This window comes from Doryrhamphus excisus, linkage group LG19, assembly GCF_037039965.1.
Source record: "Doryrhamphus excisus strain RoL-2023G ecotype Guam linkage group LG19, RoL_Dexc_Guam_v1.1, whole genome shotgun sequence".
In the NCBI taxonomy this organism is placed as follows: domain Eukaryota; kingdom Metazoa; phylum Chordata; class Actinopteri; order Syngnathiformes; family Syngnathidae; genus Doryrhamphus; species Doryrhamphus excisus.
In genome coordinates, this window is record NC_136375.1 from 12009856 (window position 1) to 12033114 (window position 23259).

General features: G+C 41.9%; 1 protein-coding gene and 2 long non-coding RNA genes across 5 annotated transcripts; 1 reads left to right on the plus strand and 2 right to left on the minus strand.

Moving 5' to 3' along the window:
- Positions 1-130: 130 nt before the first annotated feature.
- myb (MYB proto-oncogene, transcription factor) lies at positions 131-13180 on the plus strand. Of its 2 annotated transcripts, none has more exons than XM_078799088.1 (15): positions 131-260; positions 6707-6824; positions 6893-6964; positions 7048-7140; positions 8388-8608; positions 9031-9259; positions 9339-9401; positions 9484-9588; positions 9924-10130; positions 10626-10744; positions 10819-10933; positions 11012-11107; positions 11194-11292; positions 12018-12101; positions 12175-13180. In XM_078799088.1, exons 2-15 carry the CDS (start codon positions 6744-6746, stop codon positions 12271-12273), a joined length of 1683 nt encoding a protein of 560 aa, XP_078655214.1. In that variant the 5' UTR covers positions 131-260; positions 6707-6743; the 3' UTR covers positions 12274-13180. The 2 variants fall into 2 exon arrangements, with proteins under 2 accessions (XP_078655214.1, XP_057912703.2); XM_058056720.2 differs by lacking the exon at positions 131-260 and adding an exon at positions 4729-4923.
- Positions 10050-15621, minus strand: LOC144902121 (uncharacterized). Of its 2 annotated transcripts, XR_013630392.1 has the most exons (5): positions 15553-15621; positions 11176-11302; positions 10790-11086; positions 10599-10725; positions 10050-10161 (listed from the first exon to the last, which is right to left on the minus strand). It is a non-coding gene; the product is annotated as an uncharacterized LOC144902121 (long non-coding RNA). The 2 variants fall into 2 exon arrangements; XR_013630391.1 differs by lacking the exon at positions 10050-10161 and having other exon boundaries at positions 10554-10725.
- A 132-nt stretch (positions 15622-15753) lies between these two features.
- Positions 15754-23041, minus strand: LOC144902074 (uncharacterized). The gene is made up of 3 exons (XR_013630320.1): positions 22931-23041; positions 15906-15985; positions 15754-15830 (listed from the first exon to the last, which is right to left on the minus strand). It is a non-coding gene; the product is annotated as an uncharacterized LOC144902074 (long non-coding RNA).
- Positions 23042-23259: the final 218 nt, after the last annotated feature.

The window sequence follows — 23259 nt, forward strand, 5'->3', positions numbered from 1 at the left end:
TATTGATTTATGCTGTGGAAAAATGTATTTCATATCTTGAGACGCTGAGCCAATGTTTTCATGACATCATGAAATCAGTTATTAAAAAATCAGTTACAAACGGGGAAAAGTGAGTGAGTGGATCAAAGAATCAAAGAGGTTAACTGACGAACAAAGGACTAAAAACACAGAACACAGGACAGTCCGCACCTGGCACTGACCCTGGCAGGATTCATCTTTCATCACTCAGTGTTGCAGCCCTGTTCCTAATGATTTGACCGGTGAGTACATGCGTTTTTTTATAATTGAATTAAGAACATTTGAGAAACATGCTTGCTTTTTTTTTTTGTACTGTTAAACCATGCTGTACAACTTTTTGGTTTGTTACTTGCATTTAGTTTTTAGAAAAGGTTTATTTAGCAAAATATTCCCACAGTGTATGTATATTTTTCACTGTTTTATCTAATAAAAAGTGGCTTCAGGAGTGTGGTAATTTGAAAAAAACTTTGGACAGCCCTGATCTAGGTTTCAACTGAAAACACACAGAGTGAAAAATAACATGATCCAGCCAGGTAAGTGTATGCTGGCGGTCTTGTCTGCAGTTTTATTAGCAGCTTGTGATGATGACAAGGATATAAATACCAAGACAATAATCTGATGAAAGCACAGGTGTAATATATAGACTTTTGCTTGAGGTTTGGTGAATGACACCTGCCATGTTGAGAAAGAAAAGTTAATTCATGCAGTGTTATCAACAAATATGACACAATCTTGATTAGCAGTCTTAAAAAAAGAAAACTGACTTGCGACCCCAACCCAGAGTTGTGTTGCACCTTTAAATGTTTCTAGGACATCTCAAAGTCGCAAAAAAGCCCCACAACGGAGATGGAAAATATTGTCATAAGTAAGCATTGTGATTTTATCTCACAGCCACAAAACATTGAAAGGAGTAGCGTTGTTTCCATTCTACCAAAGTCTGTCGACTTCCTTTATCCAAACGTAATCAAATGAATTTGAGTGAGTCGCCGCTTTACAACAGTTGCCCCCCCCCCGCGCAGGCCTTTTGTACCAAAAAAGTATCTGCTGGGCTGATTAAATGGATTAAACAGATGGATGGACAGATTGCTCCATGAATGGGTGGATCATCACATTTGTAATGTTACGTTGTCATGTTTTTGCCCATCATTCGCAATCCTTATGTGGATTGTGCAGTCAACTAATTATCAACATAATAAGGAACGCTACACCTTGCGTTAACCTTTCCAAACTCAAAAACAAAAGCACATCAACAGTAGCGTTACCTTTCTGCAGCGGCCCGAGGCATTGTGTGGTGAAGCTAGTCGCGAGCCGGCTAACAGCTAGCCTGCGTGGTGTGGCGAGGTGTCACTACACCAGTAACATAGTTCTTTGGCATAACAATGTACCTGCTGTAGCTTGGTTAATATTATGGAGGCCACATAACGCAATGGAGCGTTGCAGGTTGTATGTAGGTGCATCCCAGTAGGTAACATCCTTAGCTGCTTTGAATTTATATCTTTGGAACGTACAGAAAATACAAAGACATGTGGATGATGAGCAAAATTACAAAAAAGTGCAGTTTTCCTTTAAAATACCGCTATTGACTATATATTATTGTTGACTGCTTTACATGCATCCATCCATAGTAATAATGCTTCCAAACATGAAGGCATGAAGTCTATGCAATGAAGTGAAAGCTAATAGCTGCACATAGTCAATTACAGCACGGTAATCTGTGTCCAGATTACGATGTTGTATAGCAGCTCCAGAAAGGGGATGAAGACATAATCCTAGTGGTTGGCAGAGGGTATGAAGTAATGTTTTACATATTTTTTTTTTTTACACTAAATCACCTCCGGAGTGCAATGCAAAACCTTTTGTCAGGCCGCGCAAATGAAAGAAATGAAGTCATGTGTAAGCTTATTATTTGATTATTCCTTGTATTAGTTCAGCAAGTGTTGCACATGGTTCTTAATGCTTTTCACACATTCCCAACCACCGCCAACTTGCGATGAAACCCATGTGCAAAACACGCCTATCGAGTCACTTTCCACTTGAAAGCGTTACGGACAGACGTCCCAAGTGACTTCCCACATATACAGGTAACATGTACAGTATATAATAATAAACATTTTCAGTGGATAGTAAATCTGTACAAGCTGTACGCTGACTTCTCTAAAGCAGTGAAGTACCAATTACTGTCCAAAGGTGTTGGAAACCTTTGGAAATACAAACACATATAAAATAACTTGCTTTGTATTATGACCCAGGTCGCTATGTGCACATCAAAAGGAGGTTATGATAAAGATGTGTTCTTATATAGACATACAGATTACTTTATGGGCTTCATTTAATAATGTTGAATATTTAAAAGTTCTGTACTGTTTGTTAAGGGAGCAAACCTATGAAATAATACCCAATACCCCCAAGGACAAACTGCATGTAAATGCATACTTGCAAATGAAACCCATACTGTATAATATAAGCAGTATAGTTGCATGTTTTGCACCTAAAAAAAACCCAATGTTAAAAAGTACATATGGTTTTTTGAAAGTAAATAAGTTGCCAAGTGAACATTATTGTAGTTTGAAAAGTTTGGAAATATAAAAATGTACATGTCTGTGAATCATTTCACCTTTTCTCTACTCTGAGAATCACACAGACTGATGTGCTCCAAAATGAGTTCATAAACTTCCATCCATCCATTTTCTATACCACTTATCCTCCACCCTGAACTCGTCGGAGTTAATAAACCTAACTTGGAATTCGTTTTAAAGCAGATTTGCTTTGTTGCAGCTCCATTTTGCCAGCAAATCATACAGTGGTTTGTACAGATACATGAAGGGGTGTACGTGGGGGGCCCAGACATTAAATAATTGAGAACCACTGTTGCGCACCAGCAATAACCCTGCTAAATGATCATCATTTTATGACATGAATGACATTAGAGAAATACCACCTTGTTTGCTGCTGCTCCCAGCGCTGCGTTTGATAGTTTGGCTAGCATGCTATCTCAAGGCCAGAGGCCATCATTACATTAAAACAACATTCAAATGAGCCAACTTGTGCACACAAAGCTTTGCAAAGGGGAGAGGGGAGGAGCCATCTAAATGGCTGCTCTTAACCTGCCCAATCGCGCCCATGCAAATGTCCTGGGCCAAGATTCAATGGACCTCAGGCTGCCCTGCTTCAACCACTTGTGTATTTGCATAGCCTGGCTCTGCTCCCCTCAATTTGGTTTCAGATAACAAGATGGAGGTTTGTTTATTTTTAATATGGCCCTCGAGGGAAAAAAAAGTGCACATTTAGAGCTTGTGCAGACTTGGGTTGGATATTTTTTGGGTTTTCATTTGCATAGGTGCAAATTTCCCTGCATGTTAAGTTGCCTCAATTGCTAGCAAGTATGTGTTACTGCATGGATGCTGGCTGCAATATCATTAGATACATTGCAAGAACCTATCCCTCTAGACAAAAAAACAAAACAGAGTGGAACAATGCATGTGTACACAGGTGTGGGATTTGAAGCCTACAGCCAAGGCAAACAAGCTGGCAACTATGTGACACATTATGATCATACACTATATTTAACACTACACGTGCATGCTTTAAGTTGCTAAAATAGCTCTCATTTCGTCCAGTCCACTTATTGCATTAGTCCACTGCCTTGTGTGTGTGTGCGCGAGTGTGTGAAGGCCACTATTTTGATGACTGCCCTGGGACAAAAGGCTCATCAGGGGTGATAGTAATTACAAGTGACCAGGACAATACGGTCGCGTATGGAGGAACTAATACAATGTGAAGACACATTTATACAAATAAAGCATTTACCCCTCCTCCTCCTCCTCCAACATGCAGCCTCTTCTTCTTCATGAATGGCTGAGTGAAAACAGCCCATGTGCTGGGGGGAGGGGGGGGACCAAAACAAAATCATAATACATATGCAGATCAATCCCCAGTATTCTTGTTTGGCTAAATGATTATTACTAGTCTAAAAGGCATGGACATAAATGAGCATACATTTTAAGATAACTGATAAACAGTGCACCCCCCCCCCCATCCCCCCAAACATACTGTAACAGGAATTAAGTATTATCTGGTGCTCTGGTAAGTTTATTAACTGGTTTGGCTTTTTAAAAAAATCAAGGCAGGCAGGCAGTGCATTTTATTCCCGTACATAACAACTTACAGGTAAACTACTATGTTCTTTGTTCTTGCGAGGTTATAAACTCATGCGGCTGTTTTTTTTTTTATTATCTTTAACCTTATCTACTCTGCAGCAGTGCATGCACTTCACTTTCCTCGCATGCCAAAAGGTCATTCCGCAATTGTTTACCTCGTCCCTGTACTACTAACTTCCTTCTCCCTTTTCACAAGAAAGAGAAGTAACTCTTGAAATTTGATGAAAAAAGAAGACCAAAAAAAAAGTTGAGCGCGGACCACCTGCCATAAACGCGCGGTTGCTGAGTGTGAGCGTACGAGTGCTTTCATGGAGTGCTCGTAAATTACAGCACCAGTCGACAGAGTGAATGGTGCTTGAGTGGTTCATGTGAATAGTACTTTTGGGGTTATAAGAAATTGGCATGTAGGAAATATTAAACTGAGTCTGCCTTATTAACGGAGTTCGGTGAGTGTAAAGACTATAACTGTAACGTTACTACAGCGTTAAGACGTGAAGTGAACGTAGGGCGCATGCGTACTATGTAGAGCGCCAATTTTAGCGGGGCTCTGCCATGGGGGCCGGCGTGCGGTGGTGGGAGGAGGAGCTCTCGTAGTGGAGGCTCGCTGGAGTTTAAATTAATGTCAACCTGACTGCTTGCCGGTAGAACAAACCCCTGCGCGGATAGTGAAAGTGGGAGCGGATAGAAAGCTTTTGTGAGGCAGCACACCGGGGGAAGTGACTGACATGACTCGGCGGCCGAGGAACAGGTGAGCCCCGCCACAACTACAACACACATGTCGCTTTAAGATGTGCGTTGTTGCTTCAAGTCTTTTATACATTTTCTTCTGTCTTGTTTTGCTTGGTTTACTACTACTACTTTTGGGTGGGGGGGGTCCGTGGGGGGGCTTGTGTCGCGCGCGCCTATGACAGGTGGTGGTCATCTGGTGGTCCTCGGCTGCTGTCATTATTAGCATGCGGCAAAACTCTATGGATGTGTGCGTGGTGCGCATGTGCGCCGAGAGTATTTGTTGTATCACATTTATTGCATATGCGTTTTATTGGTGTAGTTCACCTCATCAAAGGCAGCCGCGTTTTCACTTTCATACTTACTTATTACGGTAGATCACTCAAGTGGAAGTGCAAAGGTCAGCAACCCTCTACCCCTATTACACTTTACTGTCATCTTTTCTTGGATAGACGTGTGTGTGTGTGTGTGTGTGTGTGTGTGTGTGTGTGAGCAGCAGAGCTAGGTACTTAACTTACTACACGTCATCCCAAACCTGTAAAACTATCAATCAGGAAGTTGTGCCTCTTGATAATGTTGAGAAAAATCAGCATCATCATCTTACATCTTCACCTGTTGCGCTACAGCAGCACCTATCTTGCCTGCTGCACAATCTGATTGGCTGCAGTGTGTGTGTGTGTGTGTTCACCAAACCATGCCTGTGGATGGCCATATGCATGTGTTCACTAATATGGTACTGTTTTTATGACTATGTATGATGCAGTGTGGCCATTTTCTATAGAGTAGGTCAACATTTTATTGCAGTAGATCAAAGCCAGTCACTTTCACACTTGTCTCATTTAACAAGCTCACACACCTTCTTGCATCAGTCTTGATTTGGCACACAAATGCAGAATAAAGTCCCCCCCCCCATACTGGAAATAGCCCACCATTCCATCAACATGTCCTGTAACTTGCAGAGAATTCCTGGTCATCTATGTGGCTTGCATTACTACCACAGGTAGAAAAGTCAATTTAAGCTTAAATAAACAGATTATATTAGGTCAGACTTCCAAAATAACCCAAATAAAGCTTGTAACAAGGAAATATTAAAGTTAGTGTGTAACCAAAAAAAACCCCATTTCATTACTTGGTACTTTTCCAGGGAAAGTTGTGGTAAAGTACCCGAGTAAGGTTTTAAAAATTCCCAGGTAAATGAGAGAGGCTCTTCCTGGATGGAAAAGGGGCTATTTGTGTGTTTGCGAGCAGCGAGTCCATAAATGATATGACTCCATTGCCGGGCTGTTGGAAAATGCATAGCTGTCAATCAGGAAGTTTGGGTGTCCTGATTAAGTAGACAAACATCAGCGCAAACATCTTATCCGTGTAGTTCCTGTTCACCTGTTGCACTGCGGCACCTTACCTTGCCTCCACATTGTGCCTGCTCTACATTCTGATTGGCTGCAGAGTGTGTGTGTGTGTGTGTGTGTGTGTGTGTGTGTGTGCGGTGTACAATCCGGCTGCAGGTCTGAACACGCCGAGCTCGTGAAATTTCGATGACATGTGCCGATCCCAGTATCTGTAGAAACCAAAAACATAAGAACCTGTTCATCCATAAAGTCACCCCCCCCTCCACTTTCCCTCCACGACTTGTGGGTGTCTTGGCTGAACGCCTGCACCCAAACCTTCAAGAATGACTTGTTCTGTGCCCGTGTGTGTGTGTGTGTGTGTGTGTCAGTACTGTACTGTCTATGCTGATTTAAAGGAATAGAAAAGTAGTGACTGTTATTATTTAAAAGAGCTAATAGGTCGACTATTTCTTTCAGTGTTTACAGCAGTGAGGAGGATGAGGAGGAGACTGAGATGTATGATCACGATTACGACGGCACAATGGTAAAGCCCGGTAAACGGCAGCTTGGGAAAATGCGCTGGACAAGGGAGGAGGTAAGTTTGTGACAGAACAAAACGCACAACATTGATCTTTTACTCATTCCATCCTTTTCATTGTCCAGGATGAGAAGTTGAAGAAGCTTGTCGAGCTTCACGGATCAGAAGACTGGAAAGTCATCGCAAGTTTACTATCTGTGAGTAAACCACGCCACCGTAGACACACTTTGGTTTGTTTGTGTCGGCTAAAGTTGACTATTCTTTGTGATGTGACCACCAGAACCGTACGGATGTGCAGTGTCAGCACAGATGGCAAAAGGTTCTCAACCCAGAGCTAATCAAAGGGCCCTGGACCAAAGAAGAAGACCAGCGGGTAAGAAGGGGAGCCCATTCCTTGGGGTTTTCATGATCAATTTTGTTCACATGGGCAACCTGGACTGAACTTTGTTTGACTCCTGGTCTTGTGTACGCTTGCAGATTTTGGTTAAACCGGATTATAATTAACCATCATTTTGAAAAATTCCAGTTTGACACATCCAAGTGTAAACAGGAAGTCACACAAATAGAAACAAACGCATGGCAATGAAAATAAACAAAAGCTAAATATTTCTAGGTAAGCAGGACCACTTAAAAGAACTGCCTTTAGGCCGGTATCTCCCAATATTGGACGGAAGAGAGTACAATATAGCAGTGGCTTGGGGAAAATTAAGAAAAAACATACCTTTAAACATGCTAAGCTATATTGACTGTAAAAGCCACTTTTAGCTCTTGTGATGAGATAGGTGAGCGGAAAATGCCAAAATAAACGCCAGGGAGTTTGTGCATTAACAAGCGATGATATCAAATGGATTTTGAGTTTTGTGTTGTTTGACCTCTTAAAGTAAAAGTGCACCTTTTTTGGAATTTTGGCCATCTTATGTGAGACATGAACACACATCTTACTCTTTTCTGTGCATATGAAATACGGCTAAAAAGAGCAGCTAAGAATACACGTCATGGGATGCCTATAAAGCCTTCTGAACAAACGTTATGGGGCGGCACGGTAGTAGAGTGGTTAGCACGCAGACCTCACAGCTAGGAGACCAGGGTTCAATTCCACCCTCTGTGTGGAGCTTGCATGTTCTTCCCGTGCATGCGTGGGTTTTCTCCGGGTACTCCGGTTTCCTCCCACATTCCAAAAACATGCTAGGTTAATTGGCCACTACAAATTGTCCATAGGTATGAATGTGAGTGTGAATGGTTGTTTGTCTATATGTGCCCTGTGATTGGCTGGTGACCGTTGGAATAGGCACCCCCCGTGACCCTCGTGAGGAAAAGTGGTAGAAAATGAATGAATGTTATGCAACACCACCAACCTGCAAGGGAGGTGTTTTTTGAACATGTCCGATGGGTGCTTGTATTTCCACCCAGACGCCACTGTAATGATTAGCAGGGTGGCTAACGTTCCATTGGAAACTCCCTGGGTGCTCGGCAGGTGTTGCCAGTCACCTACACAGAGATAAAGAAGGGGTGGGGGGATTTTTCTGGAAGGTGTCATCCATTTTAATGGTCACACACCTTTTTTTTATTATTGTCAGCGTCCCCTCCATTCTTTTCACTGTCGTCTTATCTCCCCTGCAGGTGATAGAGCTGGTTCAAAAGTACGGTGCTAAGCGCTGGTCGGTCATCGCCAAGCACCTGAAGGGGCGCATCGGCAAGCAGTGCCGCGAGCGATGGCACAACCACCTCAACCCAGAGGTGAAGAAGACCTCGTGGACCGAAGAGGAGGACCGCATCATCTACCAGGCACACGAGAAGCTGGGCAACCGCTGGGCTGAGATTGCTAAGCTGCTCCCTGGCAGGTAAGCGTTTTTGTTGGACTTGTAAAGGATGGAATGAAATGAGTCGGGTGCCACGAGACAATAAGATACGAGATACAGTACTTTTTAAGATAAGTATAATAAAAAATATATGAGAAAATATTGCAGTCTACTATAATTTAATTTCTACTAAGTGACCTTGCAGACTAGTGGCCACGCCTCCACCCACCGAGACAAAGAGTTGTATGGAACAAATGCACAAAGGTGCTGAAACCAATGCACAGAGTGAACCCTCTTCCTGCCTGTTGGCATGGCAATACATTGAACCCGGCAAAATGATCAAGTTCATTTGCATTCTTTGTGTGATTAATTCATTTACTATCGTCCCAAGCTGAGTGCCCACGGGACTTTTTTTGTTTTGAGATCTTGTGTTAAATAAGTGAACGTTCTGTTTGGCCCACAAGGACGGACAACGCCATCAAGAACCACTGGAACTCCACCATGAGGCGCAAGGTGGAGCAGGAGGGCTACCTGCAGAGCGCGGCCAAGGGCGTCGGCTCGCCGCTCTCGGTCGGCCACGGCTACACCAAGCCCAGCTCCCACCTCATGGCGTTCCCGCATCAATCACCCAGTCACACGCAGCTTCCTGCCACGTCGCCGCTCAGCTACTCGTACATGTCAGACGCACAGAGAGTGAGTTGAGCGCAAATTGGCGTGTGTGTTTCCGGGTACGGGTGTTGTTTGTTTAACTGACTTGTGATTGGCTACTCAGGTGCCCTTTCCTTTGGCCTTGCACTTCCTGAGCATCCCCCAGCACAGAACCACCGCTAAACAGGTAAACATGGCGATAAAGTAATAATAAAATAGTAATAGTAGAAGTTAGCTCTCGTTTATGTTGCTTGTTCCTCATCTTTCAGAGACACTACGGTGAGGAGGACCCTGATAAGGAGAAGAGGGTGAAAGAGATCGAACTGCTGCTCATGTCGACAGAGAACGAGCTGAGAGGCCAGCCATCACTACCAGTGAGTGTGTGTGTGTGTGTGTGTGTTTGACAACAGGATTTATGTGCACATAGCCTGACCCGGTGCTTAGGAGACAGCGGTTAGCTTTGTGTGAATACGATGGAGGAAACATCTGGGGGTGCCTGTTGCTGCAGAAGTGATGAAACAGGACCTCGCGTATGTGTGTGTGTATGCGCATGTGTGTGTGTGTGTCCACGACCCCTTGTGCAACACAACACGGCTGTCACCCTCCTGCCAACTTCAGTTCCCTTTCTGCTTTTCTTCCATTTCGACCCCCCTTCTCTTATTGTCAGGCTTGCACTTTCACTAAAATGCTGGGTTTTTTTTCCCGCCAGATCAACTTGCCTTATCCAAGCTGGGCCAGCCAGAGCCCTTTGACCCACACCTTAGAGGGCGTGGCCATGTCATTACCTCATCACCAGGCCGCCGCCCCGGCCCTGCCCTTGGATCAGAGTTGCCTGCCCGAGGGGAGCGCCTCTGCTTCGCCTGGCGACGGCGACAGCAACGATGACACCAACGCCATCCAGTCTGTCCTTGACTTGGTAAGCCTCTACGTTCCATCGCCTCTACTTCCTGGTTGGACACAGCACCTGACTTCAGGACATGATGTACAGTAAATCCTGCCAGTGCTGCCGTGTCTTAGCATGTAGCATAGCACTCAAGTTTTTTTTTTTTTATCCACCCGTGGGCGTTGACCCGTCATCTCCCGCCCCCCCTTTCCCCAGACCTTCGCCTCAGTGAGCGAGGCCGGTACCGGCGGTATCTTGGAAAAGAGCACTCTCAAAACAAACTCGTTCCTCTGCTCAACTCCCAAGTCCTCGGCTGTCAAAAGGCTTCCCTTTTCACCCTGGCAGGTAGTCAGCCGCCTGCCATCAGAAGCCAATCAATCACCAGTCTGTCCATCACAGCCAATCATTGACATTCTCCCTCCTCCCCATCACTCTGTCCCACCACCAAGCCACTTCTCTCCATTTTTAACTCTAATCCTACACATCAACGTCTTTTCTTACCTTTTTTTATTTGTGTGTGTTTCACAGTTTCTCAACCAGTCCATGAGCCCAGAACACTCGGACAGCGAGCACCTTCCACTGAGCTCGCCCGTGGACGCCAAGCCCCTCACAGACAACGCCGTCAGACCTCAGAAGGAGAATGACATGTGAGCAGCAGCGACTTGTTGAGTAGCACAGATTTGCAGCAGTACTTTTGAACGATAAATGCTCCCCGTTGTAGGTTCAGAACTCCGAACATCCGCCGTTCCATCCTGGAGTCGTCACCTCGCACACCCACGCCTTTCAGGTCCGCCTTGGCCCTGCAGGAGGCCAAGTATGGGCCGCTCAAAATGCTGGTGAGCACATACAGGATGTCCTTGTGTATCTTTCATTCATTTGGAGGCGTCTCACTGTTGTGTTGTCTGTGTTTTCAGAATGCTCCTTTGGATCAGCAGCATGTGGACACCATCAAGCAGGAGCCGATGGAGTGCGCCATTGAGCACCCGCCTCTGAAGAAGATCAAACAAGAGGTAACAAAGAGGAAGCACACTAACATGCAATTTACTTCCAATTTGGAGAAATGATCACATGATCTGACCATGTTTTGTTGCCCAAGGTGGAGTCGCCATGTGAGAGGAGCCCATACATGCAATGGGAAGGACAGGACCTTCACACGCAGCTCTTCTCACCAAATGGGGCCGCACAGGAAGTGCCAGTAAGTGGAACTGGGAGACAAATTAGATGCTAAGCATATAACGTACATCAACATATGATTTATACTCTAGCTGTTTTGTGTCACTCGGGATTCTTATATTACGGCCTATTTATTTGATGTAACATTGCTATAAGTTATATACTCTCACTTTTTGGTTTTTTTCTCATCTTTACTTCATGGTAGGGGTGTCACAAGAGCTTGTTAGTTTAAAACATGACAAGACTCTTCCTTTAGAAAGCAATGTCCGGTGGGCAGTGGGCCTGGTAGGATAAGACATAAATGGAACAATAAATGTAACTGACCCCCATGCCTTAGTGTATTGCCATAGAACAATGGCATGAACAGAGTGAGACTTTTTGTCAGAGTGCAGATGTAGCAGAAATGAAATGAGTAGATTGTCATAGATTTTTAAAAAATCTTTTTTCATGATTCATTATAGCTACACCTACATATTGCTACATTCTCCATTCCTTTCTCTTGAATTAGAAAACACAGGAAGTGAACCAGACTGTTATGAACAAATTGTAAACAAAAGCACTATTGGATATAAGATACGGTATGTATGAATGATCAGTAACAGATATGTAGAAGGGGTACGATTAAATAAGCTCTGCGTCTTCCTACTCCTTTTCAGTGGTTTTGTGCAAACGTAAGCATGTGATGTTCCTGGTTAAACATGTCTCAAACAAACAAAGACTCATTTGATGTTTTCTTCCTTCAATCAGGACTTGATTACAAGCTCGCTACTGAGTGAAGACGCACACAAAACCTACCACCTCCCTCTCAGGGCCACTGACAGCCAACTACCGGTATGTAACCCACAGCCGCCGCCATCGCAATATCACTGAAAGCCGATTCTGACGGTTATTCTGGCCCCGACAGCCGCTCAACTCCTGGGGCAAAGCGGAGGATCACATCCTGGTGGCCGAGCAGAGCCACAAGTACATCAACGCCTTCCCGACGAGGACGCTGGTCGTGTAGATGTCACCCCATGATGATGATGATGGTCATATTTGTCGTGGTACAACAGTTGGGAGGGGCTCCACACCACTGGTCAGCCAACCAAAGACTATATATTATTTTCATATATAGAGAATTGCTTTCGTTTTTTTTTTTATACGTTTGGTCTTGTTGTCTATGTTTGCGTTATAAACGGGGGTAACTATATCTTTGGCAACGGGCTTTATTGTTCATTCTGAATTTCTGATATTAATATAAAGAACAAGTTGATTAATTTATTTGCTGTTTGAAATGTTTTTTATTTTCAACAATTGGCCAACGGAGCAGTGTTGGAAGATAAAGTATTTAAGCCCTCTTAGCATTATCCAGTTGCATCTTCATGCATTGAAAACTGACCTGTTTATTATTTGTATTTTTCAAAAGGCTGTAATGGGTCTACTGAAAATTTCAAGTGTTTGGTGCGTGTGCCAATGTAAAACACTTCAAACTACTGAACAAGCTGTATAGTATATCAGTCACGTTTTACGCAGCAGAAAGGGACAACCTTCCTAGTATTAACCGTTTACCACATTGTCACCTTTTTCAATTTCACACGTTCCATGAACAAACATCTATGTATCTATACAGTACATATCCATATGTTGGTTTGTTTATCAAATGAGCCTATTCTGTGTGAAAGCACAAGCTTCATCCAGATATCAAAATGCACTTGAATTTTCTCAATTTTAAAGAAAAAAACAAAAAACAGAGTACTAAACACTGATATTTTATGACAAGTCCGGCAGCGACTGTGCATGGTATGCTGCCGGTGTTGTTTTTCAACATTTCTTTCAATAGTTTTGTGTATCCAATCAGCATTTTATTTTCTTTACCAAGACTGCAGTAGCCCATTTCAAACACTTAGGCGGTCATTTTGTTTTTTTGTTTTTGTTTTTAAGAAAAATACATGTTTTATACATTGTTTCATACTAGCTTGTGTGCTAAAATGATTGTTTATGAAGCCAAGTTTTCACATTTTTTATACTTTTCCATACTGCCTAGTAAATAAAGTGTGTTTTTTATTACAAGCTTGTGTTGATTTTTTTTTTTTATCATAAACTTTGTAGTTGTGCGAATAAGCCAGGAGAAAATCGGTGGAGTTCCACCAGGCTCAATTCTCGACCCAGCAAGTTTGCCAGTTTACTCTTCAACCTTGTGTTTGTCAATGTGTATTTTTAAAGGTAAATTAGAGATTCAAGAGAACTTCATTTTGGCAATGTTGTAGTAAAGCTGTTTTACATTTGGAGCCAGTAGAAAACTGGTGGAGTTCCACCAGGTTCAATACTTAACCCACAGGGTTTTACAGTTTACTCTGTAACTTTGTGCCTGTTTTTGTATATTTGTAGACAAATTACATCGTAAACTTTATTTTGTTAGCGTTGTAGTGAGATGTTTTATATTTGAAGCCAAAAGTAGCACCACAATTCACAGACACGTTTATGATTAATAACACATAACCGGCCCTATATTTACCCCTATCCATCCACCTGCACCCTAAAAAGCAAAACAAAAACCCTTCGAAAGTCTCAGAGGGAACGCTTATGATATGAATGTATCTTTTATCAGTGTGAATGAAGTGGGTGGGGATGCGGAGGGTTTATGAGGGGGGGGGCTGTACCAGGCAGACTTTCACATTTGGAATTTTACTGCACCAAAAAACTCCCCCCAAAGCCCCAAAGCCCACGAGACACGCAGACACCTGCTTCCACCCAGTGAGAAGGCAGCTGTGTGTGTGTGTGTGTGTGTGTGTGTGTGTGTGTGTGTGTGCGGTTTGTTGGCAAAAACACCAGTCAGATGGATACTGTGAGAAGACATAACGTACTGTGGTGTCACCCTGGACATTCAATGACCCAACACAAAAACATGTCCTTGTGAGAATTTAGTCAAGAATTAATAACAATAATAATAATAATAATAGTAATTAGATAGTAATTAGAGCGCAGACCTCACAGCTAAGAGACCCGAGTTCAATGCCACCATCTCTGTGTGGAGTTTGCATGTTCTCCCCGTGCATGCATGGGTTTTCTCCGGGTACTTCGGTTTCCTCCCACATTCCAAAAACATGCTAGGTTAATTGGCGACTCCAAATTGTCCATAGGTATGAATGTGAGTGTGAATGGTTGTTTGTCTATATGTGCCCTGTGATTGGCTGGCCACCAGTCCAGGGTGTACCCCGCCTCTCGCCCGAAGACAGCTGGGATAGGCTCCAGCACCCCCTGCGACCCTCGTGAGGACAAGCGGTAGAAAAAAAAAATAATAATAATAATAATAAAGCTTTAATGTTGAATATTTTTCAGTTTTTTCTGAATTTTCTGTTGTCCGGCCAAAAAACCCCCCAAAAACACACACATAAAGGTAGCAGACGTGTTACACTTAATTCAGCCGTTACGATGTCAGAGTATCATTCAAATATTAAATAATAATAATAATGAAATAATAATAATAATCATTAATAATAATAATTTAATAATTAAATAAAATAAAGTAACATATAAATATCTAAAAAACCTTTTAAACCACAAAAACAGTATATATATATTTTTTTTAATAATAGTGCCAGTAGTAAACCGGTGGTGTTCCACAGGGCTCAACGCTGAGCCTCAAGATTTTTACAGCATGGTTCTATATAAGTGCATTAGTACATTTTCTGATGCATGTTGCTGTTTTGCAGAAAAAAAAACATTATATATCCTACAAAAATGTCATTAAAAACCAATGTATGACAACATTTATTTTGATGGGGGGGGTTAAGTCCGTTTTGCGTTTTTTTGTTCGGGCATGTTTACAAAATTTTGTCAAATCTATACATATTTTGCATGAATTTTCAGACAAAATCCCACTGAAAAAAAGCTGACCACTACTGTACATGTGAGTGCCCCCCAAAAAACAACAAGAAAAAAACCAAGCCCTCGTTGAGCAGGAGGTGCTTTTATCTACTAGTAGCAGCACATGAGGAATGTTATCATTGCGTTGCATTCGCCATGCGAGCCAGGACCACATGAGACCGTGATAATGGACAGCAACTTGTCTTCTCAGTACTTTTGAAAGTGTCAAGTATACCCTCAAATGTAAAAGCAGAAGCTTCCGCATTTTTTTTGGAAAGCCATGCTTTCCCTTTTCAAATCAAACGTGTCTGTCGTAAGCTGATTGGCTCATAAATTCAGTTTGACATGTCGCAATGGATTTATAGCCGGATGTTGCAGAAGTGGCGGGCTCACTTACACACATATACACAAACACACACACACATCATGCACTTACAGTACTGGTGCACTCTGGCCTTGCATAGATTACTCCGGTCTGATTTCCTCATTCCCTGGACGCTGTTGTGGTCGGAGAGACAAGGGCAGCCGCTCCCTGCTGCCGGCGGTCAGGTAGGAGGGCTGGGCTGGGCTGCTCGGGTCTGATAACCCCCCCCCCCGGCCTCCCCATCCATGGTACCAAGATGAGGAGAGTAATGAAGGCAGGGTAGGTATATTAACAATGAAGTGGTGTCAGCAGGGTTCATCGGAATGTTAGCCACTTCCAATGTCTGCTTTCTAATTCAATGGCAGAAAGATTACAATGTTAGAAATATTCAGTTACATAACGATATACAACAATGTCAATCATACCTGTCAGGCCTTTGCTTTTTGGTATGACGAATTTTCCCATAGGACTTTCTTCGGGTTGTTTGGTCGGAAATTGTATCAGTCTAGAATGGAATGAGAAAAATATATACATAAACAAATACATTAATAATAAATTATAGTTCAATAATTCATTCATTCATTCATTTCGTACTGCTTATCCTCACGAGGGTGGCGGGGGTGCTGGAGCCTATCCCAGCTGTCTTTGGGCGAGAGGAGGGGTACACCCTGGACTGGTGGCCAGCCAATCACAGGGCACATATAGACAAACAACCATTCACACTCACATTCATACCTATGGACAATTTGGAGTGGCCAATTAACCTAGCATGTTTTTGGAATGTGGGAGGAAACCGGAGTACCCGGAGAAAACCCACGCATGCACGGGGAGAACATGCAAACTCCACACGGAGATGACCGAGGTTGGAATTGAACTCCGATCTCCTAGCTGTGAGGTCTGCGCGCTAACCACTGCGTGCAGCCACATTTCAATAAAATAAAATAAAATTACATTTAATTTAAATTTCATTATAAATAAAAAATAAATAATGACAATGTAAAATAATAATTAAAAATTATTATTAAAAATAAAAAATAATTAAAAATAAATAATTTTATAACTTTTTTTAAATAAAATATACACAAAAATAAAACCATAAAATGAATAAATAAATAAATAATTATTGTGCTGAAATTGCATGAATTTGGATCTTTTTTGATGACTCCAGTTGACAATAGAAAATACTGTCTGTAAACAATAACAAATACTGTATTACTGCAACGCAACTGCTGAATCATGACCGAGCCACTTGTACGGCTACGGCACAAAGATGCTAGCCATGGTGGCCGACCTTGCACCTAGCCTTGCAGACAGAAGTAAAGGTGCTGGACCTGCTGGTCCCGAGTGGTCCTTCCGCCACGTGAGGCCCTCCACACACACGCACACAAACACCTACAATCCCAAAAGGCACACATACAACAACACAGATTGAGCGTAGATACACGACGACCAGAGGCGGCGTGAACAGATAGGGGGAGGCGGCAGACGACAAAAAAAAGAGCGAGCGAGCGAGACCGACCGACTGTTAGCGCTGCTGCTGAGGTGATTAGGCTCTTCGCTTTACAGTTAGCGCCGGCCCAGATTTGGACGCCATTCGTTGACGGCCGTTTGTTTGTTGTTTTTCCTTGGGGGACAAAGAAAAAGAAAAAAGACGCGTAGAGACATGTGCGTAGAGCAGATAGGCCCCGACAATAACTGTACATTTTGGGGGGAATAAAGTAGGTCAGTACTGCCAAGGTGGTGCCAACTGTGTCAAAGTGCAGCATGGACCAAAAAGAGGGCGTACGGTTTGTGGAAGACCTAATGAACGACTGGAGAAAAGACCTCCGCCGAGACCTGAACACTTCCTGGTCTTCCTCCATAAGCTCATTCAGATATTCTACATCAAGTTGCATATTAGAAAGGAGCTGATTTGACTTGTGCTGCGGACTAGCAGCTTGGCTACCCAGCATGCTTTGCGGGCACCGTTTGCGTTTGTTTGTCAAATTTTAAGCTTTGTATGTTCTACATTAAATGAAACTTTAACTATTTCCATCAGGGCAAAACAGCTAATAGGAAACTGGTGGCATCCCACAAGGCTCAACATTAGGGCCCCAATATTTTTACAGCACAGTGGACAAACAATTGTCAAAGTTGCTTTCCTGATGCATATTTTGTTCAAAAACTCAAATAAATTGGATTTTATGATTCAGTGCATTGGAACACACAATCTTGCGGGGGGGGGGGGGGGGGCAGCTTGGCTACCCAGCATGCTTTGCGGACACCTCTTTAATGCTGTGTATGGTAGTGATTTTAATACCCATATACTGTTGTAGTACAAGTTTGTTTATTTCGATTTCTAGCACCATTATCGACCAGCAACAAGCCTCTTCACTGATATTTGTCTTTACTTCCTGTCTTGTCGGGTGCATATTTTACAAGGAGATCGACTATGTGGGGTCTCAGATTTTGGTCTAACATTAAATAAATAATGTTATGTGCTAGTTTACTGTGTTATGTGTTATATTGTGTTATTTGGTTTGTGTTTGACCTCTTGTCTGAGCTGTCTTGTCAAGCTGAAACAGGCTAAAGTGCTTCCGGCCATCTTGACTCAAGACTGCCGCGATATATATTTTGTTAACTACAATTAAAACTACCACGGAAACAACAAAACAATCTCAAATTGTAGGCTTTGCATGTTCTACATTAAATGAAACTAACTATTTCCATCAGGGAAAGCAGCTAATAGGAAACTGGTGGCATCCCACAAGGCTCAACATTAGGGCCCCAATATTTTGACAGCATATGTGGACAAACAATTGTCAAAGTTGCTTTCCTGATGCATATTTTGTTCAAAAACGCAAATAAATTGGATTTTTTCCAAATTCAGACCAAAATTTACTGGATTCAGTACATTGGAAGACACAACCTTGGCTGAATTTGTATTTGTATTTACAAAATAAAGTCAGATCTTGTGTCTTTTTTTTGGATCCTCACCAAATTTGAATGGATTATTGCCCGGCACATTTGCCACCCCTCCGCAGAATTTCATGGACATCACTGATGTAGCTTTTGTGTTGCTTTGCAAACAAACTGGCGAGCATTACACTCCACCATCTGCACGTGTGCATAAAGAACATGCTCGTGCAGCCCTTGTGGTGGGTTCAGGTGCAGCGTTTTGACACACAACCCAATGGGCACTAAGCACATTACCATGGCAGACACGTCCATTAAGACCACCTCATTTTATTCACCATCCGCGTGCACAACAACAGCAACACACAGACAGCGTGCGTGTGTGTATTAAAGTGAGACATTGGGGGAGTCATGCGCACGCACACACACACACACACACACACACACACACACACACACAGCAAATGACATGTTTTCCCGCTTAGGCTTGGTCCAACTTCTCTATTCACCTGGGTAAATAGAGCAGAAGGAAGGGCCTTTCAATTGGAGACCACCACACACACACACACACACACGCACACACATCCACGCTCACAAGCCCTCCCCTCACAAGACTCAGCAAAATATTACTCATCACTCACAATTGTACTTTTAATAACTTTATTTTGGTTTCTGTCATCTATCAACTATTTGTTGCAAAGTTTCGCACCAGTTCACATAAAAAGAATATGATTTCATAAAATTAATACAGAATCATTTCACAACCTAAAATTACTCATTAAAAATAAATAAATACTAATATTTTACTTAAATTTTTCTGATTTTATAATTTTTTTTAATGAATACATAAAAATATTTTTATTTTGGGCGACAAAATACAAAGCAGTACCATTTTTTTCCCTATAATTGCTATTTTTTTCATTGACACCAGTTTTTTGTATGGCTATATTATTTCATGTATTGACAAATTTGTGGCTACAATGTTGAGGAAAGTACCAAAGAAAGCTTCCTAAAATTACATTTTTTGGCTCCAGAAAGGTAAACACACACGTCAACAAGAAGAAGTGTGTGTGTGTTGTACTGTAAGCCTCCTCTAGTATGAACTCCCCCTCCAGTGCATGCCCTCCATTGTTGTCTCTAAGCGATGCTGACAAGTGGATTCACATGTCACCATCACGCTCGACTTCCCCAATTTAGGACATTTCTACCCAGGGTCCCCCCTCTCCTGTCTTTCCACTCATGTGGAGGCTGGGCCAAGTGGGCGGAGTGAAAGTAGGTGTGTGTGTGTGTGTGCATAATTGCACCAATGAGACAACAATACTCCCGCTACGACCTCAGGCTTGTTTGTGGTCGGCGGTGCAAAAACACAACCCAGCTGGAAAGGCAAACACACACACACACTAACACACACACACACACACACACTTTGCCTTTGTATGCAAGACACCTGTTATGAAATAAACTGGTGGACGCTGCTCTTACATCATCACTTCCAAGATGGACAGCTGAGGATAGCAAGTGTATGTACTGTATGTATATGTACTGTGTGTGTGTGTGCGTGTAAAGATGAAACATAATGAGATGCGAAAGCGGCTTCATACCGACAGCCATCTCTGATTTTAATCATAACCCTGAAAATCATTATTATTATTATTATTAATTTATATATACAATAAAATAAACATAAAAAATATATGGTAAAAATATGAAATTATAATTATAATGCACACGTAGCTGAATAAGATGAACAAAATATTAGGAACAGTATTGAATGTAGTACATTAAATACATCTGCATAATCTCATGATATTCAATATATGGTACAACTGGCTCATATTCATAACAATAAGTTAATACATTAAATAATTCCTAAAAAGCAATAAAATCGTACATAAACATTTACTGAGATATAATAATACATATTGTAGAAAACATAATTAAATTAATTTATTAATAAGAAATAATAATATTTTATTATTAATAATAATAAAATATTTTAATATATTTTATTAATAATAAAAATATTTGTGTTACTCTTTTTATTATTTGTGTTAAAAACAAAAACAACAACAATAATAATTTGATAAAACTACAGTTATAAAATTTAAAAAATACATATATAGATATATATAAAATAATCATCAGCTAAATAAAATTATTACAAATATAAATTAGCTCTCAGTTGTTTTTGTTTTTTAAATTAAACTCATATTAGAATTTAATTTGTATTGATATTTATTGTATTGATTTTGGCCAACTTAATTGGCCAGCATAATCTGTCCTCGTGTAGCAGAAAGGAGATACACACACACACAGAGGATGAAGAAAATGCTGATGAGAGTACACACACACACACACACACACACACACACATACTAGCCAGTGTGTACTCAAGGGGTACTTGCTAATAATGGCGTCCTGTTAGCAAAGGTGGAAAAAAGCCTGTGGGCTCAACAGTCAGCGTGTCTGAAAAAAGCACAAATGCAAATACGGAGGAGAAAAAAAGGAGGGTTAATGTTACCAAGACAAACACTTCACCTTCATCACAATGATAAATGGAGCAAATGTGATTGGATAAAACAAACACCAACATCGTAACCTGCTGTGTTCCTCACATTGAACGCCATATTGGACAACATGTGAAGTACCAGGCCAAAGGCCCATCAAATCCAGTAAAAAGGCATCCGTAGAAGGAGAATTTATTACCGGGCTGTTTTATCCGGGGGTGGAGAAGGTATTTTGCGGGAAATCCTGTTCAAACATGGCGCGTGTTTGAATATGCACGTGGGCGTGATGGTTTTATGGAAGGATGCTGCAGGCACCTGTCCACCTAAAGATAACACCACAGCGGTAGTTTCAAAGTGGCTGTATGGTGTATTGGCACCAATATCTCAATGCACTGTGTTCATTGATTTATTGCAGCGACTCAATAGCGCCACTAGTGGCCTATTGTGGAAGACGTTATGGTTATGAGTATTTCGTAGGATGTTTGCAGCATCTGTAATAACCTTCAGTGACCTTCAGTGTTTAGGCTGCCGTGTCACTTTCTCACTTTGAAGGCTCTCAAAATGAAGGTTTCTCATAATATTATAACTTATTTAATATTAAAATATTTAATATTAAAATTCTGTGCTACTAAAGTGATATTATTTTTCCTCATAATATTCCAACCTCTTGTAAAATTGCAGCCTTTTTTCTTGGTAGAACACAATTTTTCTTAATATTTTTATTTTGTTCTCATAAAATTACAGCTGTTTTTTATATTGTTTCTGGGTTTTTTTTAGATTTTTTTTCTTGTAAATTTTCATCTCAGAATTCTGTTTTTATTTCCATAATATTTCAACATTATAATCAAAATATTCTTATCTTTTACACCTTTATGATACACTTTATGATACTAAAATTATGGGTGTTTTTTACATCATAATATTACGAGGTTATTCTCATAAATGACTACTTTTTTGTGTTAATATTTTGATGTTTTTCTTGTAAAATTACTGCTGATTTTTCAAAGTTATATTTTTACAATGTGCCGCTGGTCAAAAGTGGCCCCCGGACCGCACTTTGGACACCCAAACATGAGAAAAATTGAACAAATTCTTCACTTTGGAAGGAACGGGTGCTCAAATGGTGGCTTTCGAAGTTGCCGCTATCCACGAAAGAAAAAAAAACACTCCCCCAGGCTTCGCTACACATCTTCAAATCAAGCTGTGCATCAGTCAGCTCCAGATGTGGAAGCTGTTTGATTGTTTTTTTTTCCTCTTTAGCAAAAAAGCTAACTTAGCATGAGTTTGCTGCTAAGATGTGAGTGTAATGTTAGCACTTTGGCATCACATCGCTATATACGAGTGTTGCTAATGTTTATCCCACTCTTTATTAAACGATGTATGGCATCTATTACTTCACGATAAGTGCAGACTTCCAGTATATATTATAGTAAAAGTAGATGAAGTACACAATGGCGCTTCTTGGAGACACACACCCGCTCAGAGACAAACAGGGCTCATTAGCATTAACGCTAAAAGAACTTTTAAGTTGTCTAAACCGGAGCATCAAGGCTAGATTTTGCATTGCACTACTGTGGCACCTCTGACACTTGTTTGCAATTGCTGATAAACACTACACAAACACACACACATGCACGCACACACACAAAGAAAACCACAGTGTAGTTATCAGAGTTGAACATGAGGGTTTACGAGGGGTTTGGGGGTCAGGTCTCGTCTGGGGGGGGGGGTGGTGGTTTAAGGAGCACAGCCGTGCAGAGAGATAAGAAGCTGTGGGATTGTAAAAAAAAAAAAAAAAAAAAACAACAGATGGATAGGGAGTGTTGACTGCATTGTTTGCCACCACTATTTGGACATTTTTATTGGCGTTGATGATGAGCTACGATGAGATGTTGCGTTTAGAAACACGACTGTTGACAGTCAACAAGCATTGTTGCATCAACCCACGTCCCAGACGCTTCGCGGCGACCACGCTTCACCTGCGTTGGCTTGAGTGAATCTCCCGAGCGGGCCTTATCCTCACCCTCGCCACGACTCAGCTGCCATACCTTTCCACTTCCGCTTCCTCATATTCCCAGTGCTTGCTGCTCCATCATGGCGCTCACAGTAGATCGGGACAACACTTTTACTGCGTCTGCTGTCTCCTCCTCATCCGTACCGTCTGCGGACGTCTCTGTCTGCAGTGGATGAGAGTGCCTGCAGCGGAAAAAGAGAAGCGGGAATTATGCAAAACTTCATCCATCACGTGACGCATCTTCGTCACAGAAGGGGGCTGACGACACCGGCGAGCTGTGACCTGTTACCTGGGAACGATGATGGTGATGATGATGATGATGAGGGATACCACATGCGTGTGTGACTGTGGTTGGTCGACATC